General features: G+C 59.7%; 1 protein-coding gene across 1 annotated transcript; it reads left to right on the top strand.

Moving 5' to 3' along the window:
- Positions 1-5,906: 5,906 nt before the first annotated feature.
- On the top strand, positions 5,907-20,307 carry IDH2 (isocitrate dehydrogenase (NADP(+)) 2). Its single transcript, XM_062206253.1, has 11 exons — positions 5,907-6,097; positions 13,217-13,308; positions 14,000-14,165; positions 16,703-16,863; positions 16,949-17,092; positions 17,537-17,673; positions 17,857-18,008; positions 19,258-19,370; positions 19,503-19,600; positions 19,719-19,811; positions 20,045-20,307. Exons 1-11 carry the CDS (start codon positions 5,983-5,985, stop codon positions 20,130-20,132), a joined length of 1,359 nt encoding a protein of 452 aa, XP_062062237.1. The 5' UTR covers positions 5,907-5,982; the 3' UTR covers positions 20,133-20,307.
- The last annotated feature ends 303 nt before the right edge of the window (positions 20,308-20,610 follow it).

The raw sequence follows: 20,610 nt of genomic DNA, 5'->3' as shown, positions 1-20,610 counted from the left end.
TATTCATATAAATATATAAGAATATTTATATATATTACCTTTTAAAATAAAATAAGTAAATCTTGAAAAACAAACAAACAAACAAAACTAAAATGAACAACACAAAAAAGAAGAGCTGGGCTAGGCTAGGCCCAAGCCAGGAGCCAGGGAGAGGACCTAGGTCTCCCATGCTTCCATGTGGGTATCAGAGATCCAGGTACTTGAGCCACCACTGCTACCTCCCAGGGTCTGAATTAGCAGGAATCTGGAATCTGGAGCTAGAGCCGGGAGCTGAATCTAGACATTTGGATGTGGGACAAGGTGTCCTAACCAACGTCTTAGCTGCTGGGTCACAGGCCCACCCCTACTCACAGATGTGTGTTGAAAGAACTGGGGGGGTGGTCAGTGTTAGGGCATAGTGGGTTAAGTTGCCCCCTGCAGCACCGGCATCCTTTTTGGCTGCCGGTTCAGGTTCTGGCTGCTGCATTTCCCATCCAGCTCCCTGTCAATGCACCTGGGAAAGCAGTGGAGGATGGCCCAAGTGCTGGGGCCCCTATATCCTTGTGGGGGATCTGGATGAAGCTCCTGACTCCCACTTTGGCCTCCCTAGCTCTGGCTGTTGCAGTCATTTGGGTATTGAAGCAGCAGATGGAAGATTCTCAGTCTCTCTCTGAAACTCTGTTTTTCAAATAAAGAAAATAATTTTTTTTTAAAAAAAGACCTGTTCAATGGTATCCTCCAGTTATTAATCAGAAAATTGAGCAAAAAAATTTTTAAAGATTTATTTATTTATTTTAAGGTAGTGTTCTAGAGATGGAGAGATAGAGATAGAAATAGACATAGAGAGAGAGAGAGAGACCTTTCATCTGCTGGTTCACTCCCTAAACGGCCACCGTGCCCATAGCTGGGCTGATCCAAAGCCAGGAGCCAGGTGCTTCTCCTGGTCTCCCATGGGGTGCAGGACCCAAGCACTTGGGCCATCCTCCACTGCCCTCCCGGGCCACAGCAGAGAGCTGGCCTGGAAGAGGAGCAACCGGGACAGAACCCAGTGCCCATAAGGGATGCTGGCGCTGCAGGCGGAGGATTAACCAAGTGAGCCACAGTGCCAGCCCTAGCCCTTTCTTTTCTTAAAAAAATTGTTTTGGGAGGCCAGTGCCGTGGCATAGCAGGTAAAGTCACCGCCTGCAGTGCTGGCATCCATATGGGGCGCTGGTTCGGGTCCCGGCTGCTCCACTTCGGATCCAGCTCTCTGCTATGGCCTGGGAAAGCAGTGGAGAATGGCCCAAGTCCTTGGGACCCCTGTACCCATGTGGGAGACCCAGAGGAAGCTCCTGGTTCCTGGCTTTGGATTCGTGCAGCTCCAGCTGTTGCAGCCAATTGGGGAGTGAACCAGTGGATGGAAGACCTCTCTCTCTCTCACTGCTTCTCCTTCTCTCTGTGTGTAACCGTGACTTTCAAATAAATAAATAAATAAATCTTATTTTTTTTCCATTTTATTTGAAGGAGAGAGTGACCAAGTCAGAGGGAGACAGATGAAGAGAGCTCTTTCAACTGCTGATTCCTTTCCTCAAATGCCTGCCACAGCCAGAGCTGGACCAGGCTGAAACTGGAAGCCTGGAACTCAATCCATATCTCGCATGTGGGTGGCAGGGACCCAAGTTCTTGAGCCATCACCTGCTCCCTTCTAGAGTGTGAATGAGCAGGAAGCTGGATTGGAAGTGAAGGAGCTAGGACCTGACCAAGCACTCTGGTATGGAATGTGGGTGTCCCCAGCAGGGACTAGCAGCTATACCAAACGCCCACCTGCACAGAACACTTTCCCATATCAGCAAATATACAGATGCTCTATCTCAATATAGCCGACAGTGGATGTTTGGGCCATTCTCAATGTTTATCTATTACAAGCAAAGCCTCAGTAAACACCTTGTACCTCTTTTTCTGCACCATTAGGTGCATATTTCTGTGGTGTGGGTCCCTCAAAGTGAAAGGCCTGGGGCTGCCTCCAGCAGTGCGTGGATGCCACAGAATCTCCCCGCAGGGACCAAGCTCACCCAACTGTTCCCCAACCACACCCACTGGATTTTAGAATGACCCGATTACACCTCCAGCCCCTCCACATCTTCCATTGGATCCAGGCCCTCTCAGGAAGGGAATGGATCCTCTTGTACACTCCTGGGACAGGCCTGGAGTGTGACCGGGGCTCAGCGAGCTGGTGAAGAGTGCCAGAGAATGATGCGACAATATTCAATATTGCCACTGCCAGCAGCAGGGCCCCCGGGTGTGCACCAGGCTCTGTTCCAAGCATGTTATCTGCATGAGCTTAATCCTCAGAACTACCCTAGGAGTAGATACCGTTATTATCCATGCCCACTTTGCAGAGGAAGAAAGTAAGGCTCAGAGAGGTTGCGTGACAAGCCCAGGCCACAAGATCCTTATGCACACAATGACTTCCACAGACTCTGTACCCTGGGAACTGGCTGCCAGTGCGCTAGTGTTGCACGTGGTTGTTTACATGGCTTTGCCGTTTCTCCCCGCCTTGCCTCTAGTTCCCTGGCTTTATTTGGAATTTTCAGGATTAACATAAGCTGCGTGAGGAAAATTTCTTAAAAAAAAAAAAAAAGATTTATTGGGGCTGGCGCTGTGGCATAGCGGGTAAAGCTGCTGCCTGCAGTGCCGATATCCCATATGGGGTGCTGGTGTGGGTCCCGGCTGCTCCATTTCCAATCCAGCTCTCTGCTATGGCCTGGGAAAGCAGTGGAAGATGACCCAAGTCCTTGGGACCCCCTGCAACCATGTGGGAGACCCAGAGGAAGCTCCTGGCTCCTGGCTTCGGATTGGCGCAGCTCTAGCTGTTGTGGCCAATTGGGGAGTGAACCAGCAGATGGAAGACCCCTGTCTCTCCTCTCTCTCTCTCTCTCTCTCTGCCTTTCCTTCTCTGTGTAACTGTGCTGATCCAAAGCCAGGACTCAGGAGCTTCTTCCAGGTCTCCCACATGGGTACAGGGGCTCAAAGACTTGGGCCATCCTCCACTGCTTTTCCAGGCACATTTGCAGGGAGCTGGATCAGAAGTGGAGCAGCCAGTACTTGAACCGGCATCCATATATAGGATGCCGGCACTGCAGGACAGGGCTTTAACCTGCTGCACCACAGCGCTGGCCCCGGGAAAATTTCATGAAATTAAGTAGTCTTTCAAAATCATACAAATTTGCTTCTGAATCCCCTCGTTGTCAACCTGACAAGGTTAGAATCAGACTGGTATTCTGTGCTTTTATTGGAGGCTTGGGGGTTGGGTGCCTCACACGCTGTGTCTCCCCCACCCCTGCCTGGGGGAGGCTTGGGACGTCAGTACTTGGACTTGGCCGTGGTCTTCATCAGCTTGGGCTGCTTTAGCAGAAACGCCATAGACCGGGTGGTTTAAGCAACCACGGAGAAACTGCTTCCCTTACAGGGCTGGAGTCTATGGGGTCCGAGGGCAAGGTGCCAGTGAACTTGGTTCCTGAGGAGGGCCTTATGGTAGAGAGACAAATCGCCTCTCTCAGGTCTCTTCTTCTTTTAAAATCTATTCATTTATATATATTCGAAAGGCAGAGCGAGAGTGAGATATGTATCTTTCATTGACGGGTTCCCTGTCCAAAGGCCTGCACCCAGGCCAAAGCCTGGAACTCCATCTGGATCGCCCACGAGGGTGGCAGGGACCCAAGTCCTGAGCCATCACCTGCTGCCTCCCAACATTAGCAGGAAGCTGGACCGGAAGTAGGGGTGGGGCTTGATCTCATGCCCTCTGATATGGGAGGCTGGCGCCTCACCTCTCTTCCCATAAGGGGGCCAATCCCACTATGAGAGCCCCGCCTACTGCCCTAAATACCGCCCACAGACCCGCCTCCAAAAACCACCAGATCAGGGGCCAGGGCTTCAACATGCGGATTTGGGGGTACACACCCATTCGGTTCAGAGCAGCCACCACCTGCGAGTGTAGTCTGGCTGTAGGGGGGGAGGGGCCACCTGGTGGGAGGGAGGGACAGTGGCAGGGCCTCCTCCTGGGAATGTCTAAACTTGGGGTTCTTGGGGAGAGGAAATAGTGGAAGAGAGGGGTGGTGGGGGAGGTGAAGGCCATGCAATGTTTCTAGTTGTTCTGATTGTGTTGCCCCAGGCAGTAGGGAGCTACTACAGGTGCAGCGCGACTGCCCAGGGCACTGCCCAGGGCCTGTGTGCCCGGCGTCGGCGGGCAGGGAAGGGGAGGTGTGCGGGCTGCTGGCCGGGAAATCACTTTGGAGGTGACCATAAATAGCTCTGTTGTCATCACATCCCCCACGGCCCTCTCCTCCTCCTCTGTTCCCACTTCTAATCATGGCATGGCCGAGGGATGGGCGCCTGCGTCACCGACCCCTCCCCTCGCCCCGCCCCGCGCGCGGGCGGCTGAGCTGAAGATTCCATCCCCTCCACGCCCCCCTCTGGAGTCCCGCCCCACGGGAGGGTCCCGGGAGCCCAGCGCAGGGCCAGTCCCATGCCGCGTGTCCCCACATCCCCTCTGTGCTGTCGCGGGGCTGAAGCTCCGCCTGGCAGGTCTCTCCCCTCCCAGCCTGCGGTCTGCGTGCCCCCACGGAGAACTTACTAGACTCGGCGCCTATCAGATCCGGATCTGGGCGGCGCTGCCTCTAGCCACGCCTCTGAGACTGGGGTCCCCCCCTGGAGAGGAACTGGGGAGCCCACACCGGCAGCGGCAGAGCCTGCTGCAACCGCAAAACTGAACCTGCCTCTTCGAACCCGAAGGGTCCTCAGCCCCCTTCTCCAAGGGGTGTGGACCCTGAACTCCAGGGATACCTGGCTGGCCTGAGAGCCAAATGCCAGATGCTTCCACCGCCTAGTGTTTTATCCGGGGACCCAGTGTAGGGGTCGCTCTGGAACAGGCTGGCCCCCTGGAGGGTTTTGACGGAGGCACCGGGCTTGGGGTGGGGGGTGGTGCCGGGCACAGCCGGCCGCATCCCAGGGCTCTGCAGGGCTGGTGCTGGGGAGGGAACCGTCAACATCAATAGTTCAAGGTGGCTTTCCTGGCGCAGCTCCACCTGGCAACGCTGACCACGGAGCCGCGGAGGGGGACAGCTGGGCTCCTGGGTCCGTACGCCTGCTCCCGGTTGGAGCGAATTGGTGATTGGGAAAGTGAGAGTGGCGGAAGGGGGCAGGAGGTCAACGATTTCCAAGCAAAACCCAGCCCTGCTCTGGTGTCTCATTTCAAGAAAAATGGGTGAAGAGAGAGACTTTGCTTGTTTGTGGTAAAACCAGTCCCCACGGTTTTTTGAATGCAAACAGACAAAAATGGACATGTGATCCGTGGCTGTGCTGCGCGCTGCCCTGTGGAATGCAGGGAACACCCGCAGCGGCCACCCGCACCGAGTGCGCCCCAGGCCCTCTATTTCCATAATCTCATCCCCGTCTCCTAGTAGTAGCCCCGTTATTGCTCCAATTCCCGTTGGGCACTAGAGAAAACAGGCTCCGGCCGCGCTACGGGGGAAGGATTTCCATGGTCCACTTGGGTCAGGCTCCCCGAGGTGGATCCCAGGGTGAGCCTGCCGGGAGCCGAACGCAAGGACGGAGACCCCGCGCTGGGCTGCTGCGCCTTGGGCCCAGGGCCTTGCTCAGGTTTGCCACTGGGTTTAGATGGATGGGTGGGCAGCCGACGCCTGGTTGATACAGGGCACCCCGGAGCGGCTGGCCTCTCGCAGGCCGGGGCCGGCCTCACAACTCTCTCGGAGGAGAGCAGGCCGCGGTGCGCAAGGAGGCACCGGCCCGCCGCGGCGGCGGCGGCGGCAGCAGCGGGGCCGGATTCCCGCGAGGCCCTCAGTGGGGTCGGGCGCGCCAGGCTCCGCCCCCGCCCCGCCGAGGCCCAATGGGGCGGCGGGCACCGGCAGCCCCGCCCCGGCCGTGTGCGGCGGACCGCGGCGGCAGCGGGAGGCTCGGTGCGCGCTTGGAGCTCGCCGGTGCCCACCGTGCGCTCGCCTGCTCGGGATGGCCGGCTACCTGCGGGTCGTGCGCTCGCTCTGCAGAGCCCAGGGCTCCGGGCCGGCCTGGGCGCCGGCGGCCCTGGCGACCCCCACCTTGCAAGAGCAGCCACGGCGCCACTGTGAGTGCCGCGCGGGGGGTCCGGGCGGGCGCGCGCCTGGAGTCGCGACGTGGCGACTGGGCCGGAGGCGGGGGCCGGGGAGCGCGGCACGCGGCCCCGGGGGCGGCGGCGGGGCTGGGGTAAGCGGAAGCCTGGGGGGCAGCCTCGCTGAACGCGCCCCACGCCGGGCGCTTCCGGGCCGCCCCGGGAGCAGGGGGTGGCGAATTGAAGGACAGGGGCAACTGGTGGCCCGGGTGTTTCCTGGCCCAGCAGATCGCGGGCTCGGGGCTGCCCTGCGCCCCCGGGGATTCCGGGAGTGGGGTCTCCGGAGTGTCCCGGGCTCGCAGGGCGTCCTGCGCCTCCGGCGGGAGGCGCGCAGCCGAGGGGGCCGGAGCGCCCCGCCGGCTCCCGGGGCAAGAGGAGGGTCGCGGTGCGGCCCTCGCATAGACAAAGGCGGGCGCGGGAGGCGTCGACTTCCCCTTCCTTTTCTGGCGCGCTCTGAGCCCTCCTCGCCGCCACCAGGCCCACGTCAGCTATTTTTGGAGCCCTTGCTCGACAGCTGGAGGAGCGAGCTTTGCGTTTTCCCCTTTGTTTGGCCGCCACCCCCTTTCGCCTCGCTGGCTGCACTGGCGGCTCCATCCAGGGCTGTTGCCGCCGGCTCCCGCCCGGCTCCCCCCCGCCCCGCCGCAGAGACCTGGCAGCTCGCGCGCCAATGCTTTCTCCAGTGGTTCCCACAGTCTCTGGGGGGAATTTTAGGTCCCTGTTGGGCGGGAAGACGCGGTCGGGGCATCCCCAGTGGGACGTGGGCCGAGCTCCCCTTCCCAGGGTGAGTTGCCCTTCCGCGTGTGGGCATCCAGCTGCTCCTGGCCCGGGCTGCCCAATGCCAGGCACAAAAGGCGGGGGACACTGCGGGACTCTTGGCACCCGTCTGATGCCTGTTGCTGGGGAAACTCCCATTCAGACCCTGGCAGGAGTCCTTGGGGTGCACCCTGGGGGGGTGGGTAAGGGAGACGGGGTAGGGCCCAGGCCTGGCCTGGCTCCGGTAGGGGTAATCTTTAACAACCAAGCGTGGGAGCAGCTGACCAGAGCAGTGGGTGGAGAAGAGGGGAGGGGCTTGGCCCCCAGCCTGGCGCCCCCCTCCCTCCACACCCCTGCCTGCCAAGGAGAAAGGGTTATTTCTCCTTTTGTACTCCTGGGATCTGTCTCAAAGGGACCGGGGCCTTCAACATCCCAGCATGTTCAGCAAAGCATGAGAGAGGCTAGCTGCAGGCTCCAGCTCTCCCTGTTCACAAGAAGAAAAGAAAAGCGAACAACAGAAAACAAGAAAGCGGAGCCCCTTTGGGGCCTGAGCTTGGATGTCCTGGAAGGCAGCAGTCCCTATGTGAGCTGGTTTGTTAATGGAGAGAATGCCCGGTGTTGGAGCTGGACACGGGGCCATACAGTTGACAGCCCTGCCAGCACGTCACCCAGCAACACTGCTGGAAACAGAGTACTTGGCATCCCCCCCCCCCCCCCCCGATGACAAGGACAAAATACTTTTTGGCTAAAATAGCCTTGCATCTCTGCTGCCCGGTGTTTCCCGCCTGCGCCTCCAACTGCAGCCTTGCAGGCCTGTAGCGACTGCTGCTGGCAGGTCTGCCAAGTTGCATCCTGGAGAGGGGAGGGCGCGGGAATGGCTTCTCTAGCCTGCCCAGCTCTGCATTTCTTTGCTAACCTTGCCCCTTAGGTTTTCAGATCTTGGTAGCTTGCTTGTGCGCTGAGCTGTCCAAGTTCAAAGTTTTGCAGACTCACCCGGAGAAAGTTTTTATCTGTTCTCTGCTGAGTCTCTCCCAAGCCTGTCAGATAAGACCACCCCCCCACACCCCACCCTTGCTTCCCCCAGAGCTGTTCTGGGTGCCTCTGTTTGGGTTCAGTTGGTATTGAAGGCAAATCTCTCTGGAAAGCCTGGGCTGCTCCCCAGCCTCTGAGGTTGAGGCCTCTTAGGCTGAGTCGGTTCAGGGCGGCAGGTGCTGCTAACAGCTCTCTGGTGTGCCCTGAGGATTGTACTCTGTAAAGCCACCTTACAAACACTAGGGGGCCAGGGCTTTGAAGCAGCTGTTTTAGGATGCTGGCCTCCCACGTTGGAGTGCCTGGGTTCCAGTCCCAGCGCCACACTCAGCTTTCTGCCAGCGCACACCCTGGGAGGCAGTGGCGATGGCTCAAGTTGTTGGGTCCCTGCCACCTGTGTGGGAGACCCAGATTGAGTTCCAGGCTCCTGGCTTCAGCCTGGCTAAGACAAACCCTGTGCTCCTACAGCGTGCCAAACACCTTGCAGGGTGAGGACTGAGCTGGGGCCAGGCCAGCAAAGATTCCTGACCTTAGGGCTTTGACATCCCAGCGCAGGAGGGGCAGATGATAAGCAGGAGGTGCTACTGGGCTCTGTGGGCTGGGAGCGGGAGAAGGAACCAGCAGGGAAGGGGGTATGAGTGCTGGGACAGGGCTGTCAGTCAGCCAGGGCCCCAGGAGATGAACTGCTGAGGGGCAGAGGCTGGCGTTCAGGCAAGGGAAGAGGGACCTACAGGTTTTCAAGGCGCGCACGGTGCACCGTGGAGAGTGACGGGAGAGGGGGTGAGCGGGGTGCGGCTCCGAGGCCGGCCATGTTTGGGCACCTGGAGCGCCTGGCCTCACTCTGAGTGGAAGGGGGCAGTGCTGGGTTGTGAGATGACTGCTGGGATCCTGTCGCTTGTTCCCAAGGGCACCCTGACCTCAGGGTGGTCGAAGAGGGTGGTTCCAACCTGGGTGGTGGTGCTCCGGCTCCTGAGCCCTGGTTGGGTTTGAAGTGTGTTTTGCAGCAAGAGCCAGTAGGGTTTTTTGATGGCTTGGATGTGGGTGTGGGAGAAAGGGGGGACCGAGGGTGATCCAAGGAGCCTCCTGGAGTCGCTTCCAGAACTGCTGCCCCTGGGAACTGGGGCCTTCCTCGCTGGGCCGTGCTGGCCGGGCAGGCCCTCTGTGGAGAGCAGCGGGGCAGGCACGCGGGGAAGCCGCTGTTCAGGCATCTGCTTCTGCTTAGACCACTGCCTCCATCTGGGAGCCGCGTGCAGATCCTGAAAGCGGGGGTGGGCTCAGAACCCTTCCTCAGAGTGGGGGGCGGGGACGGGCCGCCCAGCGGGCCTCCTGGGGCTGCGCTGATCTGTCCCACCCTCTGGCCAGGAGGGCTGTGCTGGTCATCTCTGTAGACGCGTGGTGGCCGCTGCTCCCGCATCTCAGGTCGCTTGTCCCCACTTGTCTCCCTGGAGAGGGGCAGGTGGTGGCTGCCCCATACAGGAACAACGGGCAAGGCTCTCACACTCTGGGTCAGTCCAGGGGGCACACGGTGGGTGGGCGTGAAGGAGGAGGCGCCCCCAACCCCCCGGGGAGGGGGTGGTGGTGGTTATATGGGCAGCTTCTTTAAGAAGCAGCACAGCTGGAGTCTTATGTTCAAATCTCCTGCTTTCTTTTCTTGTTTGGCTTGTTGATTTTTGGTAAAAAAAAAAAAAAAAAAAGGTAATCTAAAATTGACCCAGTAGTGTTAAGCACTGACACTGGCGGGCAGCCATTGCTCCCTCCATCTCATCTTGCAGAGCGGAGCCACTGAGGCTGTTAAACACAGCTCCCCGTTTGCTCCTCCTCCCTGGGAACGCCCCCCCCCCCCCCAATCGCCTTCACCTACTCCAGGCGGCCGTGAGTAGAATCCTTTGGTGTTTGTCCCTTCATCCTCTGATGGGCACACAGGTGGCTTCCAGCCTGTGGGCTGTCACAAAGCCCGCCGCCTGTGAACAGCTGTCGCTTCAAGTCTCTGCTGTCGGTTCTTTCGGATAGACCCCAGAAGTGGCTCTGCCGGCTCGCTGAGTGTTTTCTGTATTGACTTGTTCCCACCGTCTTCCATCCCCACCAGCAGAGTTCCAGTTTCTCCACATCCTTGCTGGCACTTGCTGGCTTCTGATTCTTTTTCTTTTTTCTTTTTTTATAAACAGTGCCATTCAAAATGAGTGTGAGGACAAGACGAGGAGGAATCTCGTTTTTGCTTTTGATTTGCGTTGCCCTAATGAGGAGCAGTGTTGTGCATCTTTTCATGGCTTTGTTAGCCCTTTGGAGAGGCATCGATTCAAGCGTTTTGCTCGTTTATTGAGTTCATTAAGGTTTTTTTTTTTTTTTAATCTAATTTTTAAACTTTGGTTTAAAAATCTTCACTGGATGGAGGACCTTGCGGTGGGAGGGGCCCCGGGTCCCCTGCTCCAGGGCACACCCCCGCGTCCCCCGTGGCCCCCCCCCCCCCCACTGGTCCAGAACCTCTGTGTGTCCCGACTCCAGTCGGGTGCTGGTGTGTATCCAGGGCCCAGGCCCGGCCGGGCTGGCTCCTGGGGGAGCGGCCCCGCCTAGCCTACAGTGTCCACTGGGGGCCTTGTGGTCCCCACGTGGGCCCGAGCCCTCCTGTCTCTGGCAGCAGGAGTGATATGCCTTAGTCCGTGGGGGTGGGGGTGTGGGCGGCTCCAAACCCTGGCGGTGCCCAGGGCCGGACTGTGCTGCCCAAGGGCCTGGAGGCACGTGCGCCCCCCAGCGCCCGAACCTGGTTGCAGCCATTTAGCTGTGGGGTGGGCGGGGAGGGGCCCCAGGGACTGGTGCTTTCTGTGGATGGCCTCTCCTACCTGCCTACCCCCCTGTATTTAATTAAACAAGCCCTTTTTTAACCCTGAAAAAAAAAATCCAGTGACGATTTTTTTTTTTATAAAGTGACTACCTGGGCCCCACCAAATGAGCCTGCTGTTGGCTGGGCTCCCATGGCTGCGAGCTTTTCTGCTTTGGGTGCTTTGCTGGGATTGGGCGGTGGGCTCAGCACCCTGGCTCGGACCCCGGCACTGCTTGCTCTCCTATCTGCGACCCCTGGACTCTCCCTTCCACACTCACTCCGCCATGGTGCTTCACACCTGGCTGTTGAATAAATAAGTAGGCCCTGTGATCTTGACCTTGAAACTCCCCAGAGAGGAGGTGCGGTGTCCCCAGCCTACAGGTGGCTGTGCCTGGCTCAAGGGTCAAACCGGGGCACCCAGGTGGAGGCTGGAGCCTGTGGAACCGGCCCCTGCCGGTCTCTCCTTAGGCCTCCTGATGAGGCTGATTCTGGCCTTGATTCGATTCCTGGATGCACCTGAAAAGCAGAACGCTGGCTCTGCCGCTCAAGGTCAAGGCCAGAAAAATTTGCAGTTTGGGGAAGGGTGGGAGGCCCAGCAGTGGCCACCTTTTGTTCCCCAGGGGATGGGACATTTCCAGTCCAGGTCTACTCTGACCCAGGGCTTCCCGGGGCTGCACTGGAGGCGGGGACCTGTGTGCCTTGGGTCCTGCCTCCGACATACACCACACGCCCTGGTCTCATTTTCCTTCCTAAGTGATCTCCACACTCCTGATGGATTAAAAAAAGAAATCTGTTTGCCTTTGTGTGGGAAGTAGTTTTGCTGCACATGATTTAATGTTTGTCTTAGCGGTCAGAGATGTCCCTGTGAGTCATGGCTTGGGGGTGTCGTAGGAAGATGACATGTTTGAGATCTGTTAGGCTTTGGTTGCTTTTTGTTTCAAGTGTGCCTAGGAGTTTCTGTCCCTTGCTGTCCGGTGCTCACTTGTCACTTCCTGTGACTGTTTTCTCTCTGTCTCTTTGTTTCCAAGATTTGTTTGTTTATTTGAAAGGCAGAGTTACAGAGAGAAAGGGAAAGAGAGACGAGACAGAGAGGTCTTCCATTTGCTGGTTCACTCCCCAACCAGCCACAACAGCTGGGGCTGGGCCAGGCTGAATCAGGAGCCAGGTGCTTCTTCCTGGTCTCCCATGAGGGTGCAGGGCCCAAGCTCGTGGGTCATCTTCCGATGCTTCCCCAGGCTCATCAGCAGGGAGCTGGATTGGAAGTGGAGCAGCCGGGGTGGGGGTCCTGAATAGGTGCAGGTTTTACCCGCTCCACCACAGCGCCGACCCCCGACTTGGTTTTCAAGTGGGCATCTTGCCTTCCTCTGATGTGCTGCGTATTGGGGTGGGAAGACGCGTAGCCACACCTGGGAGGACCAGGCGTAGCCTGAGCACGCAGGGGCTCTGAGAGCCAGAGGAGTGCCCCAGCCTTCCTGCCCCCGGCTGCGCTGCCGGCCAGTGAGGGCCGCGATGGCCCAGGCTCTGTGTCATTTCCTACCCTGCCCGCGCTGCTGCGTCTCAGGTTAGGGCACTTGGGGTCAACTGCTGCAGGCCAGGGTCCAGCAACCTCGTCCCACGCAGCCCGCACACTGATGAACTAGACCTTGAGCTTTCTTTGGAGTTCACGTCCCAGAACCTTGGTTTTCTCCATGCATTGAGACTTTTCCCTAAAGAACCCCCCACTCCGTTTCCCTTCACTGTCTCCCTGGACCCTGGTTAGCCACTGGTCCAGTCCTCTGATGCTTCTTGGGGGTGGGAGGGCTGACCTTCCCGAGAGGGCGTGGCCTGGGGACTCTGACCCCCACCCGCAGGGGCCATCCCCTGCCCTTCTCTATGGCTGAGGTCCAAGTCAACCTGGCTCTGCTGACTTCGGGGAGGAGGGGGTAAAACCGAGCCTCAGTTTTCCTACCTTTAAAATGGGGATAATGATCCCTCCCTTGGGGGTAGTTCTGGGAATTAAGTGGAATCGCAGATGATGGTGCTCAGGCACATAGCGGGCCCTCGCTTTGGTTGGGGCTCTCAGGTTGCAAGCAACAAAGTTTGTGACTGGAGGACCTTGGGAGGATTTTGTTGGAAAGCCGCAAGGTCACTCAGAGTCCCGGGGGACACGAGAGAGTTGAGTCTGGGACAGCTGGCTGGCAGGAGCCCGTGGGCAAGGCGGCCCCAGCTGCTGTCACTCATCTCTGTGCTGCTCTCTGCCTTCGGGTTCCAGGCGAGAGGATCAGATGGGTCAGGCTGGCCTCAGCCCCCTGGCCAGGGGTGGGGTGTGCATCTTCCTGGCTGGGCCTACCTGGCCATACCCACGGGGGGTCAGGGCTCCGGGCAGGCAGGACGCTGCTTCTGTGGAAGGCAGAGGGGACGCCGAGCAGCGGGAGCCCCGGCTGTCCTCCGCTCCCTCCCTGGTGAGTGGTGGGGCTGGCCGGGAGGCTGATGGCGCTGGCCGTGCCTGGTTCTAGATGCCGACAAGAGGATCAAGGTGTCGAAGCCGGTGGTGGAGATGGACGGGGATGAGATGACGCGCATCATCTGGCAGTTCATCAAGGAGAAGGTAGAGCCCCCTCCCGTGGCGGCTGGCGCTCAGTCCCACAGGGTCCCAGGGTTCACCTGTCACCCTGGCGCGCCTGTCTCTCTTCCGTCCAACCTTGGTTCATGCCTGGACTGTTAGGGGTGAAGTCCTCGGGCCAGAGCCTGCTCGCTTTCCTGGACGTGAGCAGTTGCAAAGCTCAGCCTGAATCACAACATCTTGCTCCCTCTGCATCTGCTGTTTCCTTGAGAACACGGGAAACGGACCGGGGCTGGTGTGCAGGGAGGCCCCCCGGGGCGGTGCGTGGCCTTTCCCGAGTAGCCGTGGCGTGGGTGTGCCGAGGGAGTGTGCTGTCCACGTGAAGCTCCCCGCCCTGTGTTGGGTGTGTCTCCAGCAGGGAAAGGTTGGGATTGGCCACTTCTACCTGTGAAGGTCTCAGCACAGTTGGAGGACAAAGCAGGAGCCCACTGTGTAGAGAAATCCGGGTGGTCTGGGAGTTGCTGGGCCGCTCTGCCTACCCCTCCCCAGAGCCCCGGCCTCCTGTGGGCCTTGGCCAGGTCGCACTGACGAAGGACGGACCCTACCCCTCTGCGGCGCCCCCTCCGCCGGCTTCCCTGTCCCTGCCCTGGCTGCCGAGCCCTGCCATGGTCTCAAGACTTCTGCTCAGTCACCGCCTTCTGGGCCGGCTGGCACCTCACTCTGGCTCCGTCCCCAGCTCATCCTGCCCCACGTGGACGTCCAGCTCAAGTATTTTGACCTCGGGCTCCCGAACCGTGACAAGACGGATGACCAGGTCACCATCGACTCCGCCTTGGCCACCCAGAAGTACAGCGTGGCTGTCAAATGTGCCACCATCACCCCCGACGAGGCCCGCGTGGAAGGTGCGAGGTGTGGGGGACGGCGCTGGGAGGCACACGGGCACTGCCCGCTCCCCACGTCGGGGTGGGAGGCGGTTTGGTTGCCGTGTGGCTCATCTTGGGACCAAGAGGTAGGGAGTGCTCGGAGCTGGGGCTTTCCTGAGGCTGGCAGCGCGTGGGGCTGGGGCGGTGGGGACAGGCAGGGGACCCCAGTCTCCCCGGCAGGGCCTGGAGGTCAGTGGGACTCCGAGGTTTCTGGAGGAGAGACTGGCAGAGGCGTGGTAAGGGGTTGGCCTTAGGGTTCGTGTCTGGGTGCAGCCGAGCTCCATGTGCCCTGGCTCTGGGCCACTGCTCCGTGGCTGTGGCCGTGGTAGGTGTCACACGGAAGGACGGCGAGGACAGTGCTGGCCGACACTTGGGGCTGTTTGCAGGCAGTTTCCGGAGAGAGCTGGGAGTCAGGAGCCCCCAGGATTCTGGGGACTTGCGGGGGCCCTCCCATCAGACTCACACCACGAGTGTCCCCGCCCTGTGCTCCCCCAGCCCCCTCGGCAAGGTGCCCCCCCCCCCAGCCTGACTGCCCGTCCTTGCCTCTGGGGGCTACTCTCAAGGGTGCCAGGAAATGGCCTCAGTGATAGTTCAAGAAAGGGTGGTGTAGGGTGGGCGCTGTGGCCCGGTGGGCGTATCCCAGGGACTGGAGTGTGGTGTAGCGCTGACATCCATGTGGGCTTGGGTTCGAGTCCCAGCTGCTCCACTTCCAATTCTACTCCGTACTAATGTGCCTGGGAAAGCAGTGAGAAGATGGCCCAAGTGCTTGGGCCCCCATAGCCCCATGGGAGACCCGGAAGAAGCTCCCGGCTCCTGGCTTTGGCCTGGTCTAGTCCTGGCCATTTGGGGGAGTAAACCAGTGGATGGAAGATCTCTCTCTCTCTCTCTGTAACTCTTCCTTTCAAATAAACAAATAAATCTTAAAAAAAAAAAAAAAAGATACACATATCCCATATCAAAATGCCGTGGGAGTCCTGGCTATTCTGCTTCCGGTCCAGCTCCCTGCTGGTGCATCCTGTGAGACACAGATGAGGGCCCAAGTGCTTAGGCCCCTTCTACTCAAGGGGAAACCCAGCTGGAGTTCCCAGCTCCTGGCTTTGGCCTTTCCCAAGCATCTGGGGAGTAAACCTGTGGATGGAAGATCTCTCGTTCTGTTTCTGTCTCTCTTGATCTACATTTCAAGTAAATGGGAAAAAAAAATAGAAATAGAGAGTGGTTTCGGAGCTTCTTGGTTCTCTCTCCCTGTCCCTGCAGCTGAGCTGGCTGGTTGGATGCAAGCTCTCTAGGGCCCTGGTTCGACCTGGCCGTGGAGGATTGTGGTTGTGTGGCACTGGGCTCTTTTGGGGTGTTTGAGTCCTCTTGAACTCTGGAAACTTATGGATCCCCACCGTATGGGCAGTGGTCATGTGATCGCCCCTGAGCCAATCACTGAGAGCAGGGTGGGGGTGAGGGCTCTGACTGGCTAAACCGGGATACACACAGCCAATCACAGTGACTTGGGCAGTGCCAGTGCCCGCACCGGGGCTCTGGTGGGAGGCAGTGTGCAGTTGGGGTTCAGAGACAAGCCCTACTTCCACATAGTACACAGGAATGAAAATGGCCTTGGGCGCGTACCGCGGGCCAGGTACAGAGATCATGTAGTCCTCATGTTATCCATTGTTGGATTTCACAGCTCAGGCCGAGCCTCTTGTATAATAAGCCTCATGGACTGGGCAGCGGGTTGAGCCACCGAGCTTGCTGGCAGCCTGTGTCAGAGCAGTGGTTCAAGTCCCAGCTGCTCTGCTTCTTTTTTTTTTTTTTTTTTTATTTATTTATTTATTTTTTTTGACAGGCAGAGTGGACAGTGAGAGAGAGACAGAGAGAAAGGTCTTCCTTTTGCCGTTGGTTCACCCTCCAATGGCCGCCGCGGTAGCACGCTGCAGCCGGCGCACCGCGCTGATCGGATGGCAGGAGCCAGGTGCTTCTCCTGGTCTCCCATGGGGTGCAGGGCCCAAGCACTTGGGCCATCCTCCACTGCACTCCCTGGCCACAGCAGAGAGCTGGCCTGGAAGAGGGGCAACCAGGACAGGATCGGTGCCCCGACCGGGACTAGAACCTGGTGTGCCGGCACCGCAAGGCGGAGGATTAGCCTAGTGAGCTGCGGCGCAGGCCTGCTCTGCTTCTGATCAAGTTCCCTGCATGTGCACCTGAAAGGCGTGGGTGATGGACCAAGTGCTTGGGTCTCTGCTGCTTGCTTGAGACAGCCCCAGATGGAGTTCTCCGCTCCTGCTTTGTAGCTGTTTGGGGAGTGACCCAGCGGATGGAAGCTCTCTCTGGCTCTGTCTCGCCAATAAATAGATAAATCTTAAAAAAAAAAAAAAAGTCACCCGCAGAGTCCAGAGCCCACGCATTTGCACTCCAGGTGCTGCTGCCTCCCCAGATGACTTTCAGGGCCCCTGCCCGGCCACGTTTTCGCCTGAGCATTCTGGTTGGCAGCCGGGGGCTAGAGAGGGCCCACTTCCTCTCCGTCCTCACAGAGTTCAAGCTGAAGAAGATGTGGAAGAGTCCCAATGGAACCATCCGGAACATCCTCGGGGGCACCGTCTTCCGGGAGCCCATCATCTGCAAAAACATCCCCCGGCTGGTCCCCGGCTGGACCAAGCCCATCACCATTGGCAGGCACGCCCACGGCGACCAGGTAGGGCGGACCCGGAGCCCACCACCTGGGTGCCCCCGCCCGCCGCCACCAGACCCCGGGCCTGAGCCACCTCTCGTCCCTGCAGTACAAAGCCACAGACTTCGTGGTGGACCGGGCGGGCACCTTCAAGATGGTCTTCAGCCCGAAGGATGGCAGCAGCGCCAAGGAGTGGGAGGTGTACAACTTCCCTGGAGGCGGCGTGGGCATGGGCATGTACAACACCGACGAGGTGCGTCCCGATCGGGGTTCTGGGCCTCCCACTCCAGCCTCCGATCTCAGGCCAGGAAGTGGCAGGAATGGCCGCTGGCCGCTCCAGGCTCTGCCCTACCGGCCTTGTGGGTCACATGATCACCTCTGAGCCAATCATTGAGAGCAGGGTGGGGTGGGGGCCTCTGATTGGTTAAACCGGGATACACACAGCCAATCCTAGAAGAAGGAAGAATTAGCCCCACCCAGCCACTTGGTCTAGGAGTTGGGGATGGGGCAGTGGCTTTGCAAAGCGACGTTGGGTGGGAGGTGCCGTCCCGGGAATGGCAGCTGCTCTCGCCATGTCGCTAGGGCTAGTAGTGTGGTGGAGGCTGGGATGCTGTTCCTGGAGGTCTGGGCCTGCTGGCGCGGCCGAGCTGGCAGTCCCCAGGCCGGGGACCCAGCCAGGGCCTTCTCTCCCCTGCAGTCCATCTCGGGTTTCGCGCACAGCTGCTTCCAGTACGCCATCCAGAAGAAGTGGCCGCTGTACATGAGCACCAAGAACACCATCCTGAAGGCCTACGACGGGCGCTTCAAGGACATCTTCCAGGAGATCTTTGACAAGTAACAGCCTCTCCCCGCTCCCGCCTCCCGGGGACCCCGCTGCCCTCTCTGTTGCCTAACTATGGGGGCGGGGGTAGGGGAGCATGGTCCCAGGACCTCTGGTTCAGCCCTGGGGCTCAGGGAGAGGCACCCAGGCCTGCCAGCCTCCCGCCCTGCCCCCGCAACGCACCCTTGCTCTCCCAGGCACTATAAGACCGACTTCGACAAGAACAAGATCTGGTACGAACACCGGCTCATCGACGACATGGTGGCTCAGGTCCTCAAGTCTTCCGGCGGCTTTGTGTGGGCCTGCAAGAACTACGATGGTGATGTGCAGTCGGACATCCTGGCTCAGGGTGCGCTGGCCGGGCCCTGCTCCCTGTCGGGGGATGGGGCGGCACGGGCTGGGTGGGTGGGCTCTGCAGTCCCCTTAGGTAGAACGGACAGACTGTAGTGGCCGTGGGACTCGCTGCAGGCCCCCTGTGGACAGCAGGGCCAGGCGCTCCCTGGCATCCAAGGGAGAGAGGATCACAAACTAGCCTTGAAGTGGTGCATCACCAAGAGCTGGGGGTCCTTCCTGTCTGTAGCGGGTGGGGCCCAGTGACCCAGTCGGGACGGGGTCAGGCAGGACTGCCTTCATCTTTCCATCACGGGGAGGACTTTTTGCACAGTAAACATTAGGAATATGGGCATGGGAACTCCCCAGATGCAGCTGAGCACCCCCATCAGAGTGCCTGGGCTCCATCCCCAGCTTTGCCCCCGGCCATTATGGGCATTTGGGGACTGAACCAATAGATGGGAATGCTCTCTTCCATTCAAATAGAGAACATTTTAAGAGAAGAAAAAAAAAAAAAAAAAAACGGAAAGAGCAGGGAAGATGGTGAGAGGGGGCCCCCGTGCAAGGCCCGGAGAGGGAGGAGTAGCTGGGAGTGGGGAGGTGGGCGAGGCTCAGCCTGTGCAGAGGAGGCAGGGGGCTCAGCGCGGTGTGACGCGTCGGACTTTGCTGGGAAGAGTTCGCCAGAGCAGTGCCCCTGGGCCGTGCAGGGACGAGTGAGGGAGTGCGGCTGGAGTTGGCCTCCAGTGCGTGGGCAAGGGTGAGGGTAAAGGCCCCCCGCTCCGGAGGGGCATCGCCCCAGTGGAAATGAAGCAGCCACTTCCCTTTGGAGCCGTCACCACTCTTGCCTTGGCAGAGGTGGGGGGTGCATCTGAAGCCCCCCGAGTCCTTGACGCCAGACCAGGTCACCCAAGTGGACCTCGGCCTTTGGGAACATTTGGAAGTAAATCTGAAAGCTTGAAAGGGGCCGAAAAAGCCCAGCAGAGAAAGTGATTGTGAAAGAGCTCACAGCGGGGTTCTCTGCTTGGATGAGCTGGCCCTGAGCCAGGCGGGGTGGGCAGCCTCGGGGGACGGGGCCTGGAGGCAGGCTGCTGATGGGTGTTGACATGCTCAGGAGTGGCCCCTGGAGACCCACAAGGGGTGAGGGGCTGGGCTGACCGCACAGTTACAGCCGGGGAGGGCGGGTGGAGACGGCTGCAGACTGCCCAGGGGGGCCCCGGGCACCAGGGCTGAGGCGCTGACACTGAGCAGAGGGTCTTTCTGCCCTCCAGGCTTTGGCTCTCTGGGCCTGATGACCTCTGTGCTGGTCTGTCCGGACGGGAAGACCATCGAGGCCGAGGCTGCCCACGGCACGGTCACCCGCCACTACCGGGAGCACCAGAAGGTAAGTTCGGGCCAGGTGTATGTGTGCTGCCCGTCTCTGCCAGGGCCCACACCTGCTGATGGCCCCAAGGGCCGGGGCGAGGGGAGGAGGGCTGGGCCTCGCTTCCTGATCCCCTGCGACCCCTGTGCACAGGGCCGGCCCACCAGCACCAACCCTATCGCCAGCATCTTTGCCTGGACTCGGGGCCTGGAGCACCGGGGGAAGCTGGACGGTAACCAGGACCTCATCAGGTGCGTGCAGAGGGCGGGGCCTCAGCTCCCCCCCCCCCCCATTCACCTCTGGGGGGGCTCTGGATCTTGGCCGGGGGTAGAGGCCTAGCCAGGGTCTCACTCTGCCTGTGCCCTGCAGGTTTGCCCAGACCCTGGAGAAGGTGTGCGTGGAGACGGTAGAGAGTGGTGCCATGACGAAGGACCTGGCCGGCTGCATCCATGGCCTTAGCAAGTATGTGACGGGGTTGGGGGGCATGGGGGGCCAGTGGGTGGAAATGGAGGAGCCCCCTGCAGCTGGCTGGGGCGGGTCCGCAACCATGAGGCGCGGCTCAGGCCCAGCCCCTGTCCCGGCCCCTCCCGCCCCACCTGCACTCGTCTCCCCGCACTGGCCCTGGAGCGCCTGTGCCCAGCTTCCTTCCGGCAGTGAGCCCGGCAGGCCTGACGAGGGCGCTGTTCTCTCGGCAGCGTGAAGCTGAATGAGCACTTCCTGAACACCACGGATTTCCTGGACACCATCAAGAGCAACCTGGACAGAGCCCTGGGCAAGCAGTAGGGGCGCCCCCGGGGGGACGCTCTTATAAAGGGCGTGCGTGTGCGTCTCCCTCACGGCCACGTGAGCGGGAGCAGCGTGTCTTACCTCAGTCAGCCAGTGTCTTTGGCACACTGTAATTTATATCACCCTGGGGACACTTGGTGCCACATTTAGCTACTAAAGCGCTCTTCGTAAAGCCGTCTGCGTGTGTGTCCCTGCTGGTGGCGGTGGCCCTCCTCCCAGCACCGGGGCGGGGCAGCGATCTGACCTGTGCCATTCCCTGGCACCACCGTGGCATTCCTGTGCCCATTGTCGGGGTCAGGGTCTGCTTGTTTTCTGGGTCGCTTTTGTTTTTGTTGGTTTTACCCTAAACAGCTCCAGGCCTTTCTTTGCTTTCTCTCTACCAAGCACAGGGTTTAGAGGGGGTGTGTGTGAGTGGGGCTCCTTCGTGGTCTTGCTCGGTGGTTCCCACACTTGGGCCCAATTCGGCCACATGAAG

This window comes from Lepus europaeus, chromosome 11 (genome assembly GCF_033115175.1).
Source record: "Lepus europaeus isolate LE1 chromosome 11, mLepTim1.pri, whole genome shotgun sequence".
Classification (NCBI taxonomy): Eukaryota; Metazoa; Chordata; class Mammalia; order Lagomorpha; family Leporidae; genus Lepus; species Lepus europaeus.
This window is presented reverse-complemented; position numbering and strand designations above follow the sequence as displayed.